Raw genomic sequence first — 20,328 nt, 5'->3', positions numbered from 1 at the left:
AAGTAGGGCAGCGGTGCCATTCATTCTGGTTGATTTGCAGCCACCGATAACGCGTAAATATTTTATGAGGCAAAATGTGAATGTATTCCCTCTTTCATATAATTCGGAAATAAGACCAGATATTTCTTATCATGCGTCCTATTTTAAAACCACTGTGTACTTACCATGTATTTTCATTTTTTTACGTGTTTGGTGCAGTTCACTTGTCCTAAATTCTGAATCTAAGTACTGTACGTAGTTTGTTTTCTTTTCATTCCTCCATGTATATTAAATACATATATGTTCGTGTTTTTGGAACATGAAAAACACCCAGCGAACACAGTAATCACTAACTATTTAAATATATATATAAACAAACAATGTAAGAGAGCTGTGTGTAAAACTTTATTCATAATACACAAAAGAGAAGTCATAGAATATGCCTGTAGAAGAATTGCTCTTGCTTCTATGGTTGACGTGCTTGACAAATTTGAGCGTTTCTTTGTCTCTGTAGACCAAAGCGAGGGAATTGTCTTCAGGATATATGGTCAGCAGCTTTAAATGACAACAAAGAGACAATGTGATCCTCAGTGAACTATTGATGGCAAATATATCTAAAAAATTCATTAATATACAAATTCACAAAAGTCACCTCCTCATCCTCTTCATTCGCAACATAACAACTGAAGCCTCCAAATTCAGACTGCCAGCCTAAAATGAAAAACAAAATCAGCGGTCATCATTTCTACGCACCCTCTCTCTCCACCTTATGAATGATGCAATCAAACACATTCTAATTACCATAGATGCTTCTCATCAAATGTGTCAATATGTGTAGAGTGGTACAGATGTGATTTGGTAATCAAACTTGGGTTGTTGATCACAAACCAATCAGAATACATAAAAATACTGTTGGCACGACCTTTCATATTGAAATTAATGTGTAAGTGAGGGATAGTGATTGTTATTGTGACATATTCATCCGATATACCACCAATCTTCCCGTTTCACTCAAAAGGTCATTCCTTTTGTATTGACTGACCAGCACAGCTGAAAGGTAAAATGAGGTCAAGTGCGTATTCCGCTCGTGCTGCCTCTCCATCGTGCAGTAAAGTGTAGCTGCTGTGGGACCATCGTCGCAGTTCACCACAACACGTGGGTGTACTTGGTTCTATGAAGAGGAATACAAAAACATTAACCGGGAAGACCAAAAAAAGAGCAAAAGAAATCCTACAAACCTGACTCTTTGCTTGTTTCATTTGAGGACCCTGTTGCTTTGTTGTCCTTTTCACAGCTTTCCATCTTCTCTTTATTTTCATCATCATCATCATCATCAACATCATCATCAGCGGGACAGAGGTAGTGCAAACGGAGGCCCGTGAAGTTGGACAGAAGCAGGAAGAATGCTTCTGAATGAAGCAGCTCCCAACAAGCACTCACACACTCGGGTATAGTATCCAAACAGGCTGATTCATAGCACCTAGACGTGTGGAAATGCAACAGTGCTCACCATGATACATAGATATATACATGATACACAAACGAAGCCTTCTACAAAGAAGTTATCGATGCCTTTCAGAAGGAACGGCGCATGGACTTCATCTATAAGTATAGATAACACGATAATAACTTTTTTAATTCTTTTTTTCTATGCTACAGTTTGTATATATAAAGAATGCTGACATTACATTTTAAACAAAACACATTAACTTGCCAATCAAATGGTGAATAAGCTACTCTGTAGAGTTCATTTTTGTAAATCTGACTGTGATGACGTCAGTGCCTCACCAGCCATGAACCTCACCGCACGTCGCTGGTATGGAGTAACCACAGACATACATCAGAACACAGCTTCAGTAAAAGACATTGTTCCCACACAATTGTAACATTAGTATTCTTTTTTTTATTATGGATTGCTACTCTGTGTGCGTTAAAGTAGCAGTTGTTTTAATATTACACTGCAAAATTCAATGAAAGATTAGCAAGGCAAAATGATTAAAAAAATATTCAAACGCAGGTGTGTGAAATGGTCCTTCAAATTCAAAAAATGATTCTTGTGTTCAATGACAAATGAACAACAAATCACACTTTTCAAAGGAGCTACACCAGCGTAGTCTAAGAACCTTCCCTACCTCTTATTGGCCGGACCTTTCTGTGTCCACTGGATCTGTACCAACTGTAAAGCTTCACAGACTTGGCTGAATTTCTCCTCCTAATGATACGGTCATGCACACCATCAGGAGAAGGAACTAAAATGAATCCTTCGAAGCACACTTCTGAGGGGTTGCTTTCATTTTTAGCTTGGTTGAAGGCAAAAATATAAAGCGATTTACCCTGAGAAAATCTTTCAGCTGAATTTCTGAGCTTTCTTCAAACTCTCCCTGAATCTGTTCCTGGTAGGAAATATCCAGGTAGAGTGGATTGATCCACTCAAGCAGTAACGTCTCCTGAAATGGACGCATAGACACCAAATCACAAGGTAGATCAACTCACTCGGACACACATGTTTAAACTCACGTCTCTGGGTAAGTGTTTGTTGCGTGACACGAGAGGCTCTATGTGGCGAGGAGGACGCTCCAAAGACGGTCCGTGAAACCATCCGCTTAAAGACAGACGACACTTGTCCTGTGACAACACCTCGGAGACCTGGTTAAGCACAAAAAAAAAGTCAATTTGTTGATGTCAATCCTTGTCAGGACGGATGACGCGTATAACTCTTACTTGGTGAAAGGAGACTGGAGACACTTCAAAAAGTACAAGTTTATTCCAAGAAGGCACCAGAGACTTGACAACACCTTGTGGTTGGAAATGCCCTAAATACATTTTTTTAAACAAAACACATCGGGGTCACATCACTGAGGTGAAAAGTAACAAGTTACAAACATGTTTGTAAAAGACAGAGGCAGATAAAGTCTGATATCGTGTTTACAGATGATTCGGATCAGAATCCGAATAGCTTAATTGTCACAGCAAAATTAGGAGTGCTTCTCAATCGAGAGTGTAAAAAAAAGAAAACAATAAGAAAACAGTGCCAAATAAAAACAAAGCAAAGAGAGGCACTCTGAATTTGTATTTTACATCAAGTAATTGCTCATGACAGAACAGTGCAACTATTCCAGTTAAAATCCGCAATTTTTTGGTGTGCTGCTATCTTAACTGAATGTTTAGTTATCAGAATCAGAAGCAGAATCATCTTTATTGCCAAGTATGTAGAACATACAAGGAATTTGTTTCCGGTAGAACACGCTGCACTAGTATCGTCGTCAAAAAAACTGCTAAGTGGCACTATACAGTTCCATTTTGGCTACTGTTGAAGAGTTCAAAGAGTTAATGACTTGGGGGAAGAAGCTGTTTAAATGTCTGCTGGATATTTGACATTTTATGAGACAGCGTTGGAGGAAAAAATGTCTGAAAATCTGGATGTGCAAATGCTGGCAGTTCTGTATTGCCTTCCCGAGGGAAGAAGCTGGCAGTGTCCATGACCTGGATGTAAGGAGGCAATAATTTTACTTATTAGCTCTGCTGAATGTCGCGCGATGAGATGATGTTGTGCAGTAAGGGCAGAGAGCGGTCAATGATCTTTTCTGCAGAGCGGATTACTCCCGGCAGAGAAAGATGCCGGGTTACAGCATGTCGCAGAAATAATTATTCGTCTACAAATGCTGTCATTTTGTAATGCCTTATCAGTACATTTTTCTTTTTTTTTAACTCACAAACTTACTTTAAGTCATCAGTTAACCACCTGTATGTTTTTTTTTATGTGGGCTTCTTTAGCAAGCGAATTGACGATATAATGGGCAAGGTTTTTCTTCTGAAAAGAACAAAGAGTCTGTTCCGCATCCATCTTTGGATGTTTTCCCCTGAGTATTTTGGGCTTTTTTCTGTCGAAATGTCGAAAACACACTTAATGAGCGATGATATGATATACAATCTGCATAAAGTGGCTGACTTGTTGGCCACCAAACAGATTTTGGAGTCTGAACAGCAACACAAAATGTTGCACTCAGTTCCGCAATCGTTTCCTGTTTCTTCCTGTATGGCCGCGGAAGAGTACATTCCCTTTTCTGGGTTATGGCAATTCTAATTTATTGTGACTTTTGTTAATTTTGTTAATAGTTCTACATACTTGGCAATAAAGATGATTCTGATTCTGATTTATTTTCTGAAGAACAATTTTTGGGGGGAGCTTTTGTTATTTGTTTTTTAAAATATATATATTTTGTCATTTGTTCTCTTGAATGTACATTTATTTAGGCTTTAATGCATGTTTTTAATAAAATGTGTTTTGGGGGCTTTTATTTAATTTCTTTTCTTGGAGGGACTTTAGTCTTTTTTTTGCGTTCAGAAATGTAAATTTTTTTTTTTTTTTTGTTCATTTACTTTTACGAAATATACATTTGTTTTGTGTAAATGTATTATTTTGTTGTGCACTTTCCAGCAACCTTGTCAAACTAAGACAAAAACTCACCATCTGTTGTGTAAAGATCGAGAGAACCCCCATCACTGTTCTGCCACGAAGGGACAAGATAAAGAATGAAGGCAACACGCCTCCCCTCCAGTTCATCATCATGACACAAAAGGATATCTACAAACAGTTAGGAAAGGCATACACACCTAATCAATGACATAAAACATAAAAATATGGTGAATTCTGGTTAAATGCAAACCTGTGTATTCATATTTGGCACAAGAAATATCCACAGTGGGCTCCAGTTTCACACCTAAAACATCTTCAAGCCATAGCCGGAACTCACTGAATAGCGCTGATCTGAAATTCGACCAAAACAAACAAACAAAAAAACAAAAACAAAAAAAAACATTTCAAATGGACACAAAAAGTCGACACACCCTTACTCATGTGCTCAAATGTTCACATTAATGGAGGAAAATGTTTTCAGGTGATTTAGGAGTCTTTTTTTTGTTATATCACATATGCAAAACATTTAAACGGGGCTGCATCGCCTTTATTTTTTGTAATCCCATGACTCTATTTTCATACACACTTGCTTTGTACATGATAATGTCAAACATGCAGATGATGGCTGTAAAAGTTGAGCTACAGGAGGTTTGAACGTTGAGGCAAATTCATTCACTGTTCCAACCTGCCGTGACATTTTGTTGGGGTATAAATAATAAATGACCCCAAGCGGAAGCCTTCATTTTGCATTCAATAATGGTTTGAATTCACCAGGGTGGGTGGCGTGGGGAGTTGTATTTCATAAGTGCATATTTGCATCATGTTACACATTGTTTATCTTGTTTCCTGTGGCTGGCATGTACATCATATAAGATAAGCTAACCATCCTTCTGTATTACTTGCAATTTTATGCTTATTGATCAATTAGACTGAAATAAATACATTTGGGGAACACAATAATGTGCTTTAAATATTACTGCCAATTTGGGGATTTATCCCTTTCAAATAAAAAAAGCCCCATGATTAAATCTGGGTATCAAATGAAATCTCTGGCTCCCTCCAGTGGCACTGATAAACCGTGCAACATCTGAATAAATCATTTTAATAATAATAATAATAATAATAATAATAATAATAATAATAATAATAATAATAGTTGTAATTGTAATAATAATAATAATAATAATAATAATAATAATAATAATAATAATAATAATAATAATAATAATAAATGCACCTTTCAAAACTCTCAAGGTCACTTTACAGTGACAGGATAAGTTTTTCCGTGGGTGAGCAGCGGCAGCCACACGCGCCAGCGTTCACTCAACCCACTCAAAGAAAGCTAACTAGCCAGCTAATAGATAGCTCGCTGGCCAGCCAGATATCTAATCGATAGCTCGCTAGATAGCTCGCGAGCCAGCTACATAGCTAATAGATAGCAAATACCTAGCAAAGAAAGTGCTCGCTAGGTAGCCCGCCAGTTCTGATATTCACAGACTTGACATTTCTAACTCAGGTCGGGCTGTCACAACTGTCTAACAATTTTGGAAGCTGAGGAGGAATACATCATGTAGGGTTGTCAGTCGGTGTCCTGAATGTGTTACCATGCATGATCACAAATACACTTTTAAATACTCACCTCAAGCCTGCTATGTGTGGTTTGGTTTGCTTTCTCAAGTCGTCTGACTGCAGGCGGGAAAAAAAGAAAATAAATACTATCACAGCAGACCCATCTACTGGAATAGTCATGGATGAATCCGTTTGATTCTCACCTGTTTAAACTTGTAGAGATCATTGGACTTTGCTTGAAAGTTAAGCATTAGCAGTTCGGTCTGCAGATTCTCCAGGAAATTCTCATTGCTGATGAAGTTTTTGATGATACAGTGAGGGAACGGTTCACAGTCTAATTCCAAATCACCTGCAACATGATAAAAACAGTGGATTTTGAAATGGTCAGCTGAAAATGTAAGTAATATTTAATGTACAAAGATCCAGCACACATGTAGGCTGTCATTTTGTCTGACTGTGAGTACCAAATTCAATTTAGCAAATTTTGGCCTAAAATGTGTATCTTAAAAGTAAACCAAAATAAATAAATACCTAAAAAAAAAGCCCAAAAATCATTGTAAGAGTGATTCAATTGTATTTGGTGACATGTCTCCCGGGCTGTGTGTGAGAAGCCAGGTCAGCTGGGTGAAGATACTTTCAGGTAAACATGGGCGACAACACTTAACTTGCATGCAATTGGATGCTCAAATGTGAACCATGATAATGTGTTACTCAAATACTACTGGGCTATGATTTGAAATGTGTGAAATATTCACAAAAAGTTGTTTGTTTTTCTTCCTGGTTAATACTTTATTAAAATAAAACATATTTTCGTCACAACTGCAAATTGGTAGAGTGTAATATCAAGGACCCATTATATGGCTATTTTTACGAACGATCTTACGATCTTAATAAATGCATGCCTAGCAATTGTTAAATTCCGTAAATGTTCTTCACTGTTAGCATTGCTACATCCAGAGAGCTAAGTAGAAGCTAAATCGTTTGTGTCTAGGTCTGTGTTGAGTTTACGGACCATGGGAGTAGTGAGACTTAAGGCTCCACGCCTCCTTCATCGCCCTCTTCACGTTCTCGTCTCGAACAACTCGACAAAGTTCTGCTGTTTCTTCGCAGTTATTTATCTTCCTTTTCTTCTTGTTTGACTTCACATATTCGCCCTGTTGCCTTTTAGACGCCATGGTACAGATTAACTCGTGAGAGATTGAACACTGTCCCCATTACTGTGACGTTGCGGAAGCAGTGATCTAGTCGCATTAATATGACGGACTTACTTTTTTAAAGGCAGGTTAAAGGATAAAGCGCCTATATTGTATTTGAAATTTCGTCTCACGCCACCCATCTAACAGGTTGGAGATTTTGCTAAACTCTTTACGTAAATCAATATTTGTAAATATTTAGCCGCTGTGGTCATAATAGTTTTAAAAAGACAGTATTGGACTAAATCCTGGCCAAATCCAAATGAAAGCATGTAGTTTCTGCATGGTTATGGAATTTCAATTTAAATCATTTTAATAAAATACTGAGATAAAAAAATATTTCCAGATTGAATCCTGCAACTCTGGACAATATCGAAAACTTAAAACAGATGTGAACAGATAAAGGTTGGATTCAACTAGGGCCCTGCAGCCACATAGTATTGACTGAAATATGAACCGTGAACATGACACATTAGCCCAAAGAAGTCTGGGATGCGACCGTTCCATCCACTTTCACGGAGCATCACCTCACACTGCCAAGTTTGCACGGTATATTTTGTCACATCACTTGATCATCTCAGGTAGTACCACAAATACGTACATGCTATTCAATGTTTGCAATCACCATCCAAGTTGGAGTAAATAATTGATTGCTCTTGGACACTTCATGAAAAAAAAAAATCACACACACTATTAAATGTATTTTTTTTTATTAAAAAAGAAAAACACTTTAAAATAAGAGTAAACAAAGTAATTGTTGGTTTAATCAGGCCTTTTCTGCAAAGGTTTAAAAGCTGAACATAATGCGGTATAAATGTACCTTCAACAAAAAAAAAAAAGAAAAACAACAGTTCATTGAGATAGAAAAAAAATCTTGACAAAAAGTGTCGCTAAACATCCCCGTCGACTCAGTATATTCAGCACAGGACACATCTCTCATGTTAAAGTGGAGCCTAAGGTGAGAAGTATAATTTCTCTGCCTTTGCCTCATGACCTTCAACTTTCACTTTGACTGGGCTGCGCTCACAGAGACACCCGCAATGTTTTCACTTAGTTGTAGATGAAATTGAACCTATGAAAGAAAAAAGAAGGAAAAAAACAGACTAATTTCAAGAAATATTCAGACAACTTTCCAACTCTCATTCCCATCAGTCATGCATAGTTACACAAGACTAACAGTCCACTAAAACCACAAATTGATATAAGGATATGTAATAGATTATTTTGGTAACGTGTCATATAATTACTGGCTCGATTCATTATCAATAGAAAATAAAAACAACGTTACCTGCTCAGGAGCTGCGGAAGACTGGAAATGATGGGTCCATATCCTGGGGCGTTGTCATACAGCTCAAACAACGGGGCTGCCACCAGTTTATAATTTTTTGGGACAGCAAACAGTGCTGCCAACATTAAAACAACATACATCTCAATCACATTCCGTTTGTCATGAATTCAGCTTTGCATGTCGATATGTGCAAACCTTTTTCCTGCAGTTGAACCAGGAAAAGTTTCTTATGCTCCTTAGGTTTTGTAATGTGAGCTGGAATGTAGGGATACTGAAGAAACACAAATATAGAGAGTAAAAACAAACAATGCTATGAAAAGAAATATGACAAACATCCTATTTTGCATATGCTCGCTAATTAGTGTCGCTGTGAAATATAAAAATCTGACGATTCCAGTTGGGATGAAGGGCAAACCTGTGGAGGCTCAAAATTGGGGCGCCACCAGTTGCCAATACAATCATCAATCACCCAGTCCTGCTTTACACCATCCTGTCGTCCAAGAATCTAAGATGCAAACACATGACAATATACACCATGAAATTACTGCCTGGAGAAGAGTTCAGTAAGAGAGACCTTCACCATGTCAATTTAAATAGGTAGAAAATACACTGTATGTCAGACTGGATGATCATGTATCAGTGCATAGTATTAAAGACAATTTTGGAGTGATAATACTGGTATTTATGCATCCCTTGTTGTTGCTTTTACTCCTGAGGGCAACTTCAAAGAGTTTATACAATCTACTGCATATATTCTGCAGATCCATACCTCTGTCATTAGGCGTTTCAGACCTTCGACTTCATCTTCCCCAGGACTCAACTCTCCACCAGGCCTACAGGACAGAAACAGAGCATCAGACATGAACTCAAAAAGACACAAATGATGAATCCAGATAATATGAAATCCTTACAGTTTGAAGAAAGTTGTGCCAAGCTGCAGGAGTAAGACGTGCGGCAGCCTATGCTCGTGGACGATAAGTACGCCTTCCACTGTCCTTCTCATTCCCATCTTGTCAAACTCCTCACGCATTCGCTGGAACCTAGCCGCCACTGAGCTGTCCTTCTCGTACAGAGGCTCCTTGGTCCCAAATGTATAGTTGGTGAGAGGGTACCTGGAGACATATATGTGTTCCATCATCGGTATCCACCATTTTCTCTTCACAAACGTAGTAGTGTTCCATTTTATGCCAGGTTGCTCTTCCTGAAACATCTCTCCCATGTATCAAGTCTTGGGATCGACACTGGATGCTGATATTGCCTCACAACCAAAATTACTATCTGCAAGAAACTGTGTCAGCAATAACTGCTTTTGTTTGATGAAATTAGTCTCATTTCCACTTTTGAAAAACTGCATTTAAAAAACTACTTAAAAAACAGATTCGTTGTTTTATATATATATATATATATATATATAGAGAGAGAGAGAGAGAGAGAGAGAGAGAGAGAGAGAGAGAGAGAGAGAGAGAGAGAGAGAGAGAGAGAGAGAGAGAGAGAGAGAGAGAGAGAGAGAGAGAGAAATGGAATTAAATGGAAGACTAACGACGGCAATCACTAATTCGTTAATTTCCAACTGTGTGTTTCCGCGCTTGTTAAATGAGGACCTTCTCAATTTTTGGTGACAGGGAGAACCTGCTGTTATTCAGCTCTTTTTGCATGAATGATACTTAATCTCATGCACCGGCATTTGAGAACCACCGACAGTTCTAATATCACGCTATAGATTAGATGCATTGCTATCACGCACATTCCCAGTAGTAGCACGGCTTGTCTATGCTAGATCCTCATTAAATTAAAGGCTAGAAACACATTTTGCAACAACTTGAAGTTATTAGTGGATAAAAAGATGAACTCACAAGTTTATGGTCCTCTCCAGGGTGAGAGGCTTGGCCGTGCCGGCCACATATTTGCCTCCAAACTGAGCGGAACTACCGCGCGGCCAACCTGTGGTCGAGCGACTAGGAGGCGCAACCGACATATTTTACGTGTGCACGTTGAGATTTAACCACCCTGCGAAATCTAGAGTTTTTTTTTTTAATAAACGCAATGCACAAAGTAGCAATGTAAAAACACAAAGGTCTACGATGGACAGTACTCAACAATTTGCCCAACGTCGTTTCCGTCGATACTCCACTTCCGGGTGAAATAAGACGTTCTGTTAATAATGACTGCCGCCAGCGACCTCTATGGTTGGAGTGAATCATCACGTTGGGTTCGTCACAAATTAATTTGTATTAAACAATGACAGTCTCTATCAATTAATTAGTCTCTATCAATTAATTATTGATTCATAACCTTGTAAAAGGTAATCCAAATTGCATTTACCTAACAATCTTAAACGTCCACAGTTCACAGTTTTTGATGCACCCCCTGGCCTCCAGTAGTTCACCAACAATTCACGACTCAACCCAGCCAATCATCTCAGGGCACATAAAACAAGCAAGTACAGTACTCACACTAATAGCCATATGTAAGGACAAATTAATATTCAGTCTACATAACATGTCATTTTTTGGAATGTTGGAAAATGCAGACTCTGGTCAGGAAGGCTTTCAAACCCACGCCCCCACAGATAATAATAATAATACATTTCATTTATAAGCGCCTTTCAAAACTTTGGAAGTTCAAACAACATTAACTAAACCAAGTGACGTTTTATTTTTTTCCGATCTGGTCTATATACTCTCTAGTCAAAGTCACATTGAACTTTATACAGTAACTCTCCACTGTGAGTGAGAGTTAATTATGACAGCGCGGTACTGTACTTACAATGTACCAGATAACCATCTGGTGTTTCGTTTTACAACTACACTAATCTACAAAATTGGCAGAAAAAAATGGTACAAGAAATTTGTGGAGCCAGGAAAATCTTGTGTTCTGTGCAAATAATGGTTCCTCATTTTGTAATAATATCCACAGATTTGCCTGCTGATTTGTATTTCTAAAACCTTTTGAATTTGTAAAGAAACCTTATGTGCGCCATTAAAAGCCCTTAGCAGACTCTGAACAGAATTACTGTTTGTTAAGTGTTTGGTAGTTTGTGTCTGTTCATCATTTTATTATTCATTGACTCGTTTTTTGTTACCCATGGCCTCTAACTGCAGACCAATTTTAATGTAGAATACAGTATGTCTTCACTGCACATTAAACACAGGCCACTTTATTCTCTCTGGCATCCATGACCTAAGCCTCGGGGAAGTGCTATCCACTGTAGTAGGAATGTTCAATACTGAGGCAGTCAGTATGTGGTGAATTAGTCATCAGGGACTTTTCTTTGGGCCTAGTAGAGACATTATATGAATTGTTCGTTCTCTTTCCCCTGCTGTTTTGTTCAGATGATTGCCAATGACTTCCCAGAAACAGTTTGTAATGTGCTGTGCGATCATAAACTAAAACCATATAAAGTAACATTTGAATTCAAAATTAAATAATATTTTGGATTTTTCCTCTTACATTATGTGTTACAAGAGGCTACTTGTGTAAAATAATATGACGTATCTTGCCTTCCTCATACAGTACAGCTCGCCAATTTGCTGTGACATATTGAAAATGTTTCGGAAAGTCAAGCTGGTTCTTGCTGTTTACAGTAACTAAGAAGTTCCAAGACTTTGAATAACATCTCATGGTCTGTCTTGCTCTGTGCTATATCATGATTTACGCATGTCTATCTTACATTAAAAAGAAAAAAAAATCATGAATCGAAGAAAACAAATCTCAGTAACTCAATTCAGTATTCCATTTAATAGTCATATCTATTTGCTCTCATCCATCTATTGTAAACATGGTGTCTTCAAAACACAGTACTTGTCTTATGGTACATAATCACACGTGCAATGTGGAATTCAAACAAGTTAAAAAAAAGGACAAAAGACACTGCTGGAATTGTCGATAACATCATACCATAGATCTCGGTTCTTTGGTCCAGTGGCCCAACCTGGTGTATGGTGTGCTGCTGTAGTGTGGTGGTCCCATAGGAAGTGCCATGGATCATCTAACCATTTCTTTACCGTGACCTAACCTGCCAACATCACAGTATTTGGTCCCAAATTTAGCTATACTGTACCATTATATATATATATATATATATATATATATATATATATATATATATATATATATATATATATATATATATATATATATATATATATATATATATATATATATATATATATATATATATGTGTCTTCTATTTATTTGTTTCTTCTTGGTTTGGACACTCATTCTCCTGTGCAGGTTCAGCCTCTCGTTCTATTGTTGGCACTGGAACGTCTTCAACTTTCACATTTGCTTCTTGGGCTTCTTTCATTGTTGCTCCATTGTTGCCTTGAGATGATTTCTCCTCACAATGCTCACTCTCTTTGCCGCCAGCCATGACTTTCTTGCTTTCAGTTTCCACGGTGTGTTTGCTCTTTTGAACTACCCCAAGTTCCAAATCTGAGAACGGAAGAGAAATTGTGTGAATGATACTTGGGTGGGGAACTATTTACAGACAACTGTACATATCTTTTAGTGGCCCTCAGTCTATGGTAAGTCTCACGAGAGACTTCAAAATAGTGAAAAACCAAGTCAGGTGTTGAAATTCAAACACTCTGGGCGGGTCTGCTGAGTGTGGTGAAATCACGCCCTAGCACAACTACAACTTGGAAAATGCGTCATTCTTATTTCTACGTGTGTTTGTGGAACAAAAATATACTTTACTTTGATATTCTTTGGCTGAAACCAGGTTGACGCAGATCTGTTTATTCCGCAACAAGAACAAACTAAGACTCTTGACGCTCCCTAACAATAACTGGAATGGATGAATTGTTTCATAGGGCCACGATACATGATACGGGGGGATGACAGTCACGGGGGAACATTATAGTCACAGCCACTACATCTGGAAAACTGAAGTGGTGAATGGATTATCGCTATATCTCCACAATAGAGTACTGCATAGTTGTCCGACCTTGCATGGTTTCCGCAATTGTCTTCAAATATGTGCAATTTATCCAGAAACACATCTCTGAAGTTACTTCATGAGGTTTTTAAAGTCAAAAATGTTTAAAGTGGTTTTTGCATCCTTAGTTGTATTTTTTATTTTTTGTAATATTCTGGCCATCAGTGGAAAAAGTTTTGACACCTCTGCTTTGTACCTTAACTGCCAGGGTTTTTTTCATTGTCACTCAAATTCCAGGACCCACAGAATATTGAGTTTTAGAACTACATAAACATTCAATGAAGCGTAAGAAACCTTAGACTCTCTTCTTTCATCAGGAAAAAAAGAGTTAATTCCTAATTTATATGGGTCTGGAGTTATATGAGCTTGAAATGAGGGCGGCTGTCCAAAATACAATGCAATACATACATATTGGTTTATATAGGGTTTAACAACATCTAAAGCTGGAATAAAGCACTAACACGGAAAAAGGGAAATGCTGCCGCCTTGTGGAAAGGAAAAAAAAACATTACCAGAGGCCATGGCCAGTGTTTTATCTGCACCCAAACATGAAAAAACAAAACCCAAACAAATTTGGGAATGGCGCTCTATGTCACATTTTAAATTCCCAAATAAATTTGTGAATGGCAGTGAATGGGTTAAAGTTGTTCTTACCTGCACCAATTACAGTGAGACTCGATCTTTCGTCAATATTGGTTGGTAAATCTTGGCTTGGACTATCATGGGCAAGTGCTGGGCTGGTCAAAGTGTGCCCGGCAATATTAGAGTCTTCAGAAGCAGGGAGGCAGGTTATAACTGATGTGAGTGTAGAACTGATTTTCTTTGAGGAAAGTGGGTCAGTCGTGAGCGGGGAGCTAATTTCATCTGCAGTCGTTAGAGCAACGTTATTGGTGGTGATGGAGATGATGGAGTTGGTTTCACTGGATGAGGTTGACGGAACAACGGAATGGGAAGAGTCGGCGCAGTCAGTAGATGTCATTGTGGTAATGGAGGTGTGGCTGGCGGGAGGAAGGGTGGTGGAGCTGATAATGGAGGTATCAGATTTAGGAGGAGTTGGGGTCTGGGCCACAGATGACCTTTTGGTGCCTATTGAAGGACTTGCAGTAAAATTATCACTCGCTATAGTCAGTGAACTGGTAGCCAAATCGGATTTGCTATCTGTAGGTTGGATTGATGATGGAGTAGACACTTCTTCAGTGAAGAGGACAGAAACGGTCACTTCACGACATGAAACAATACCATTTGATACTGCACTTGTCGGTTTAACTGATGTATGTGTTTCACATTCACTGACATGACTACAAACACTTTCCAAGATGGTAATGGATGTTGCTGTTGTTGAGTCTGAAATGGCAGAGGATCTGGGAGAAACAGGCTCAGAAGATGTTTGAGGGACTTGGGCGGGGGGTTTGGTAAAAGCAGTCGGGGAGCTAGAGGTGCATTGTTCTGTGCTAATAACATGAACTTCGGGGTCAGAAGGCTTGCCATCTACATGTGTACCATTCGGGATTGTTGCAGTAGTGTTAACAGCAAGCACATCTGACTCAGAAATTGCAGTAGTAGAAGAGGAAATAGTAATGTCAGCCAAGTCGGGGTTGTCATCTGACACGAGAGCAGGAGTAGCGGGACCAGATGGAGTTGCCGTTGGACTTTTTTCTTTTGTGGGTGTGCTTGTTTTCCCCTCCTCGATTTGAACCAACTCATTCTCAGGCGTGTTGCGGCCAGATGTTGTGGGGCCCGAACCAGGCTTGAGGATGGGCTTTGGAGGCAATGCGGGTTTTCCAGCGGACTCATGTGCTGACATGCTTGGTCGAATATGATGCCTTGTATCTGATTATAACAACAGGCAAAGAAAAAAATATACTTTAAGAAGAAAGCAGTATGATCAAAGAAGATGATTTACATTTGAAAAAGTCTTCGGCCACCATTAGAGTTGTCTTTTACTATAATGATCATAATAACAACAGTGATCCTGAGTTAGAGTGTAAAACTCCAACAATTAACTAAAGAATGGGTTAAGCGTTAAATGTTGTAGTTTGTGTTTATCCATCTGGGTTTTGAGTTATCAGATTACATCCAGGTTCAGAGAATTGATGAACAGATGGCGTGGAGGGAGGTTCCTTGATATCATGTGGTTTACAAAATGAGGCTATATCAGTACAGCCCACTTGGAACCCAAAACTGACCACCTGCTACAAATTGTTCTTCATAGTATCCTCTCATACAATAGTTTGACTACGCAAACAAGTCAATAAGCGAATAACTGTGACCAGGCAAGTAGCTACAGAGACTTAAATTATGAAAATATAAGTCTTTAATACTTAGGGTGGGCATTTGACTGAATTTGCTTGACAGACAATGAGGGAAATGATTAACCAATTCATTTGTCCACTCCATTTTTCCCCAATGGAGACACAATTTATCAATCTTGAATTCCTAGAATTTTCAATTGTCAAATAATTGATAAAGATATTACGCTGCCTATTCCTAAAATCTGCACCTTTGGTCAGTTTATCGGATTAATGTAACAGATTCTAGTTGGAGCTGTCATTTACATTTGTGATCATTACACACAACCCCACTAAAAAGTTGGGAGATTCATTTATTTTACATATTCCTGTTAACTGTATCTATCTTAGTGGTTATATTTATTGTTTTACTATGTCCAAATGAATGCTGTGGCAAGTGTCATTAAAAGAACAGAAATAATGGTGGAATAAGACTTTTGCACATTACTGTCCGTCACAGTTCGGTTTTGTGTGATTTACCTGAGGAGGCTGACATAGTTCTGTGTTTTGTGAAAGCTGGAGTTGGCTCAACTTTACTGTCAATAATGGTGCCTAAAACATGAAAAGAAGATAATTCAGATAAACGGACAATGTAGTATTTAGTGTTCGTTCATCCATTATCAATAGCACTTGTCCTCATTTGCATGACATGTGAACTATAGAGCCTATCCTAGCTGACTTTGGGCAAAAGGAACGGGTACACGCTGTATTGGTCAGCAGTCAATCGCAGGACACGTTTTCCGGATCTATACGCAATGGGAACACTGAAAAAAATGACACAGTAGTAAACTAGAACTATAAATCCAGATTTAATGGCCCTTTCCAAACAACTGAACTCAGCCATTGATTTATATAACTCCTGATGACAAAAGTGAGAAATTTTCCAAACAATTACCCTTATACCGTACCTTCTATTTTCATAAGTATTGTTTGTGGACATACCTTCAGATTCTGCCTTTTTCATCTCTCTCTCTGGATTCTACGAGAATATGGGAAACAATAAAGTATGTTTTTACTTTGGATAACAGTACAATATACATTGTACATACATATACATTGTTCAAAGTCAGATAGATAGACACCTGAGTCTCTTCTGGCTGTGCTTTGGAAACTCCAATACGCTGAAGCATCAGATGAAGTTTCTGTTCGAAACTATGCTGGCCTTCAAATTGTTTCTGAAAATCACAGAGGAAATCTCTTTAAAATTACCATAGACCTGAAATTCTGATAGTATTTGAGTGTGTGACACTCACCTTCCTGGCATTGGCAGCTCCTGCTGCAGATCCGGACAGTAAAATAAGAGACTGGGATTTCCCTTCCCTGAGAGCACGGCGGGGTGGCGCCAATTCACCCCTCAGTGGCGGAACATCAGAGACTTGCACTTCCTGTGCAGTTGACTCTCCAGTAACACCACCGGGCTGCTCTTTCCCTTTCTCTTTTTCATTCTCCTTGTCCTGCTCCCTTACTCTGTCCTTATCTTTTTCTTTATCAGACTTGGCCGTCTCCCTCAGAGGGCGAATGAAGTCGGCGATGGAGGCTTTTTTGGGTCGACCTTCCTGGCTCGTCTCTGATTTCACACCTCGTCTCTTTCGGAGGGTAAAGAAATCCCCAAGCTTCCTCCTGAGTGTTTTCGTCTGGGGTGGAAAAGGGACAGAAGTGGCAGGAACTACTTCATCCACTGTGATGAATTCTGGTTCCTCATTTTGCTTTTGCCTAAATGTGAAAGATCAATTGTATCAATTCATGATTACTATACAGTGCTGCTGTTAAATTTTTATAGCACGTGGTCATAGTAATACAGTAAATATTGGAAAAATTAATAAACATTGCAGACACAGATGGTCGATATAAAACTTAGGAGAGTGTAGTGCAAAGGCCAAGCAAGACATAATTACATTTTGGTGAGAATCTGTAATATGGTGCACTGCCCATCAACTCTTTACTATCACTGTTTAAGACTGGGTTGTCTAAACTTTTATATTCAAGGGTCATTTTCAGGAAGAAATGTGTGTAAATACTTACTGCAACTGTCCACTGTTTTAACCTCCATCGAAAAAAGACGGAATGTTGGTATGTCACTGAAAACATTACATCTTACAATATGCAGTGACCCAAAAATGACAGAGTGGTCATTAATTTCAAAAACATAATGACTTGTTTCATCAAATAACCTGTTGTAGACAATACAACTATGTTAGAAAAATGAATTATAACACACTAAAGTTAGTGGAGTGGTTTGGAGAAATGTCAAGCTCACATACAGGGTGACCCAAAAACCTGTGTACCCATGAAAAATTCAATTGTAGCTTTGATTAAAAAGCTATTTATTTCAAATTACAGCCACACATTATTCAGTTTATGGAAGACCATTCACCAGAGTTTCAGCTATGTTTGTCAAATATTAGTCAATTCATGGCTTTCCCAGGATTTGTTCCAAATGTCCACCATTTATACCATTTTCAAGCGTGTGCTATGCTATACGCACATCAAGGAGATCAAGGAACTGAAAGACATGAAAGGGTTGAAAGGCGCACTTCAAAATCATACACACGTGTGACGCAACAGGCCTCCCGAAAGAGGAGTGTGTAAACGTGATTGACAACTTTGTCAGACGAGTACATGTTTGCTTGCAACGAATTGGTGGACATTTGGAACACAACTTGGGAAAGCCTAAAAAATGACAGAAATAGTTGAAACCCTGTTGAATAGTCTTCCGTAAACTAAATAATGTGTGGTTGTAATTTGAAATAGCTTTTTTTTTATCAAAGCCACAATTGAAATTTTCATGGGTACGCATCTTTTTGGGTCATCCTGTCCATCCATAACTAAAAAAAAAAATCTAAATGAAGACAATACATTTTAATATATTGTAAGAGGGAGTATGCAATTTTTTGCCACTTAAAGTCAAACAGAGAAATTTCATAAATATGTAACGCTGCTTTGATGACTGAATGATTCTGATGAAAGGCACTTTAGAGTGATGCTGACTCTTATACACACAGCGTCAAGAGACAAAACACAGCAGTGTCCAATGAAAGGCAACTGGTGATACTCACTCTGTATCTGCAGGAAGAACTCTCTTTGTAAAGAACTCCTCCACTCCTTCGTCTACACGCCCGATGAGCTCAAGGACTTCATTTTCACTCTCGATTATAGTCTCCTGATTTTTAAAAGATACAACAATGCATTTTACAACAACGTTGAAGCCTTACGGTGTGAGGATAGAACAATATAACTTTAACTTTACATTATGTAATACAGATCTCAACAAAACCCACACAGTCCTTCACTGGTGTCTCTATTGGAATATTTTGGCTTGGGCCTCCTTGGAGACAGTTGCTCAGTAACGTACAATGGGAGGCGTCATCGGACTTGACATGCAAGATCTTTGCTTTGGCCAAAGTAGAAACTGCAAGATCAGTATTGTACCTATTTGCAGACGGAATCATTCTGATTGCATGAGCATCTGTGCCCACAAGTCGCAATAAAAGCAGGGAGGCTTGCTGCAGAGCACAAATTTAGCAGAAGTCACTGCTACACGATACTGTGTCAAGGGAATTGCTTGGATTTTGTCTTCCTGACCTGGCTCCAAGGGAGTGACTGTGAACCTATAGCCATAGAGCTATGTGACAACACGATGAGCCATGAAAAGAAATCAGATGATGCACATTTCAAATGCACAATCCTGTGAGGAAAAAAAATAGAAGGCTGCTGGCTTTTTTTTCAGTGGAAAAGAGGGACATTCAAACCAAGATACCATCTGCAATGCTATTTAGGCAATCCCGCTCTTGGAAATCACAGCAAATGCTATGTGTGGTGTCTTCACACAGCTAGTTACTGGCACAATGGCACTGGCTTATTCAACCAAGGGAGCAGGCTTCTTTGCAGCTTTCCCCCTCCATCCGTCCCTTCCCTTCCCCCTGCCTCTCCCCTCTGCACCCTATTACATCTACTCTCTCCCTTCCATTTTCCCCCTTACACATACACACACACACATCACCTTGCCTTCATGCTCTTTCATTCTTTCTCTTGAATGTATTTCTCACAGTACCTGTGGTCTGCTGGGACGATAGTTGAGTTTTTGTCGGCGAGGTCTTGGTCGGCTCTGGGTGTAGTGCCTTAGCGCTGGTCCGCCCAATGGCAGCTCCATTGAGGAGACACGGCACTCTGTTGCCGTGGAGCGCTGTTGCCTGGGCTCTGTTGCTGAGGCACCGTTGCTAAGAGCACAAGCAGCAGCAGTATGTAATGCCTCTGCTGATGTAGGAGGGGCCAGCACGGCGAGACTGACAGATATGACAACAGAGCCTTGCCTTCCTGCGCCTCCTCCCCTTGGAGAGTAAAACGATGAGGAAAAAAAGATAAGAAAATTATGTGGAGCCATGAAGTGACCACACTGACAATTTCATATGAAAACCTCGAAGGTGGACATCAGTGGACTTCAATGGCAAAAACTGAAAGAAACAACGTATTCCATTGGTTATGGACCAAATGAATAATTTATTTAACATATGTACCCAAGGCACTTACCACGTCTCACACAACGTTTTGAGGTTGGAGGTTCAAATCTGGTGTGGAGTTTCATTGTCCTTCCGAGGATAGTTTCTCAGAGTACATTAGACTTCATAAAAACAGTATAAACGTCCAGTATTTAAAT

At 38.9% G+C, this 20,328-nt stretch overlaps 3 protein-coding genes across 3 annotated transcripts; all 3 read right to left on the bottom strand.

Annotated features, from left to right (window-relative positions):
* Positions 1–370: 370 nt before the first annotated feature.
* On the bottom strand, positions 371–7,197 carry ogfod1 (2-oxoglutarate and iron-dependent oxygenase domain containing 1). Its single transcript, XM_088991317.1, has 13 exons — positions 6,978–7,197; positions 6,169–6,314; positions 6,036–6,082; positions 4,647–4,747; positions 4,448–4,564; positions 2,701–2,792; positions 2,497–2,625; positions 2,313–2,426; positions 2,112–2,191; positions 1,218–1,459; positions 1,022–1,150; positions 632–690; positions 371–534 (listed from the first exon to the last, which is right to left on the bottom strand). The coding sequence occupies exons 1-13, from the start codon at positions 7,138–7,140 to the stop codon at positions 385–387; spliced, it is 1,569 nt and encodes a 522-aa protein (XP_088847443.1). The 5' UTR covers positions 7,141–7,197; the 3' UTR covers positions 371–384.
* A 654-nt stretch (positions 7,198–7,851) lies between these two features.
* nudt21 (nudix hydrolase 21) lies at positions 7,852–10,576 on the bottom strand. Its single transcript, XM_088991316.1, has 7 exons — positions 10,300–10,576; positions 9,358–9,558; positions 9,216–9,279; positions 8,862–8,951; positions 8,642–8,717; positions 8,447–8,561; positions 7,852–8,230 (listed from the first exon to the last, which is right to left on the bottom strand). The coding sequence occupies exons 1-7, from the start codon at positions 10,419–10,421 to the stop codon at positions 8,209–8,211; spliced, it is 690 nt and encodes a 229-aa protein (XP_088847442.1). The 5' UTR covers positions 10,422–10,576; the 3' UTR covers positions 7,852–8,208.
* A 2,016-nt stretch (positions 10,577–12,592) lies between these two features.
* Positions 12,593–19,914, bottom strand: LOC148900678 (uncharacterized). Its single transcript, XM_088991314.1, has 8 exons — positions 19,726–19,914; positions 18,731–18,834; positions 16,928–17,387; positions 16,757–16,849; positions 16,617–16,653; positions 16,155–16,226; positions 14,041–15,216; positions 12,593–12,881 (listed from the first exon to the last, which is right to left on the bottom strand). Exons 1-8 carry the CDS (start codon positions 19,822–19,824, stop codon positions 12,634–12,636), a joined length of 2,289 nt encoding a protein of 762 aa, XP_088847440.1. The 5' UTR covers positions 19,825–19,914; the 3' UTR covers positions 12,593–12,633.
* Between the last annotated feature and the right edge of the window lie 414 nt (positions 19,915–20,328).

This window comes from Hippocampus bargibanti, linkage group LG03 (genome assembly GCF_051943395.1).
Source record: "Hippocampus bargibanti isolate YZ-2025 linkage group LG03, ASM5194339v1, whole genome shotgun sequence".
Lineage (NCBI taxonomy): Eukaryota > Metazoa > Chordata > Actinopteri > Syngnathiformes > Syngnathidae > Hippocampus > Hippocampus bargibanti.
The sequence above is the reverse complement of the archived record's forward strand: the minus strand, read 5'-3'. Positions and strand labels throughout refer to the sequence as shown.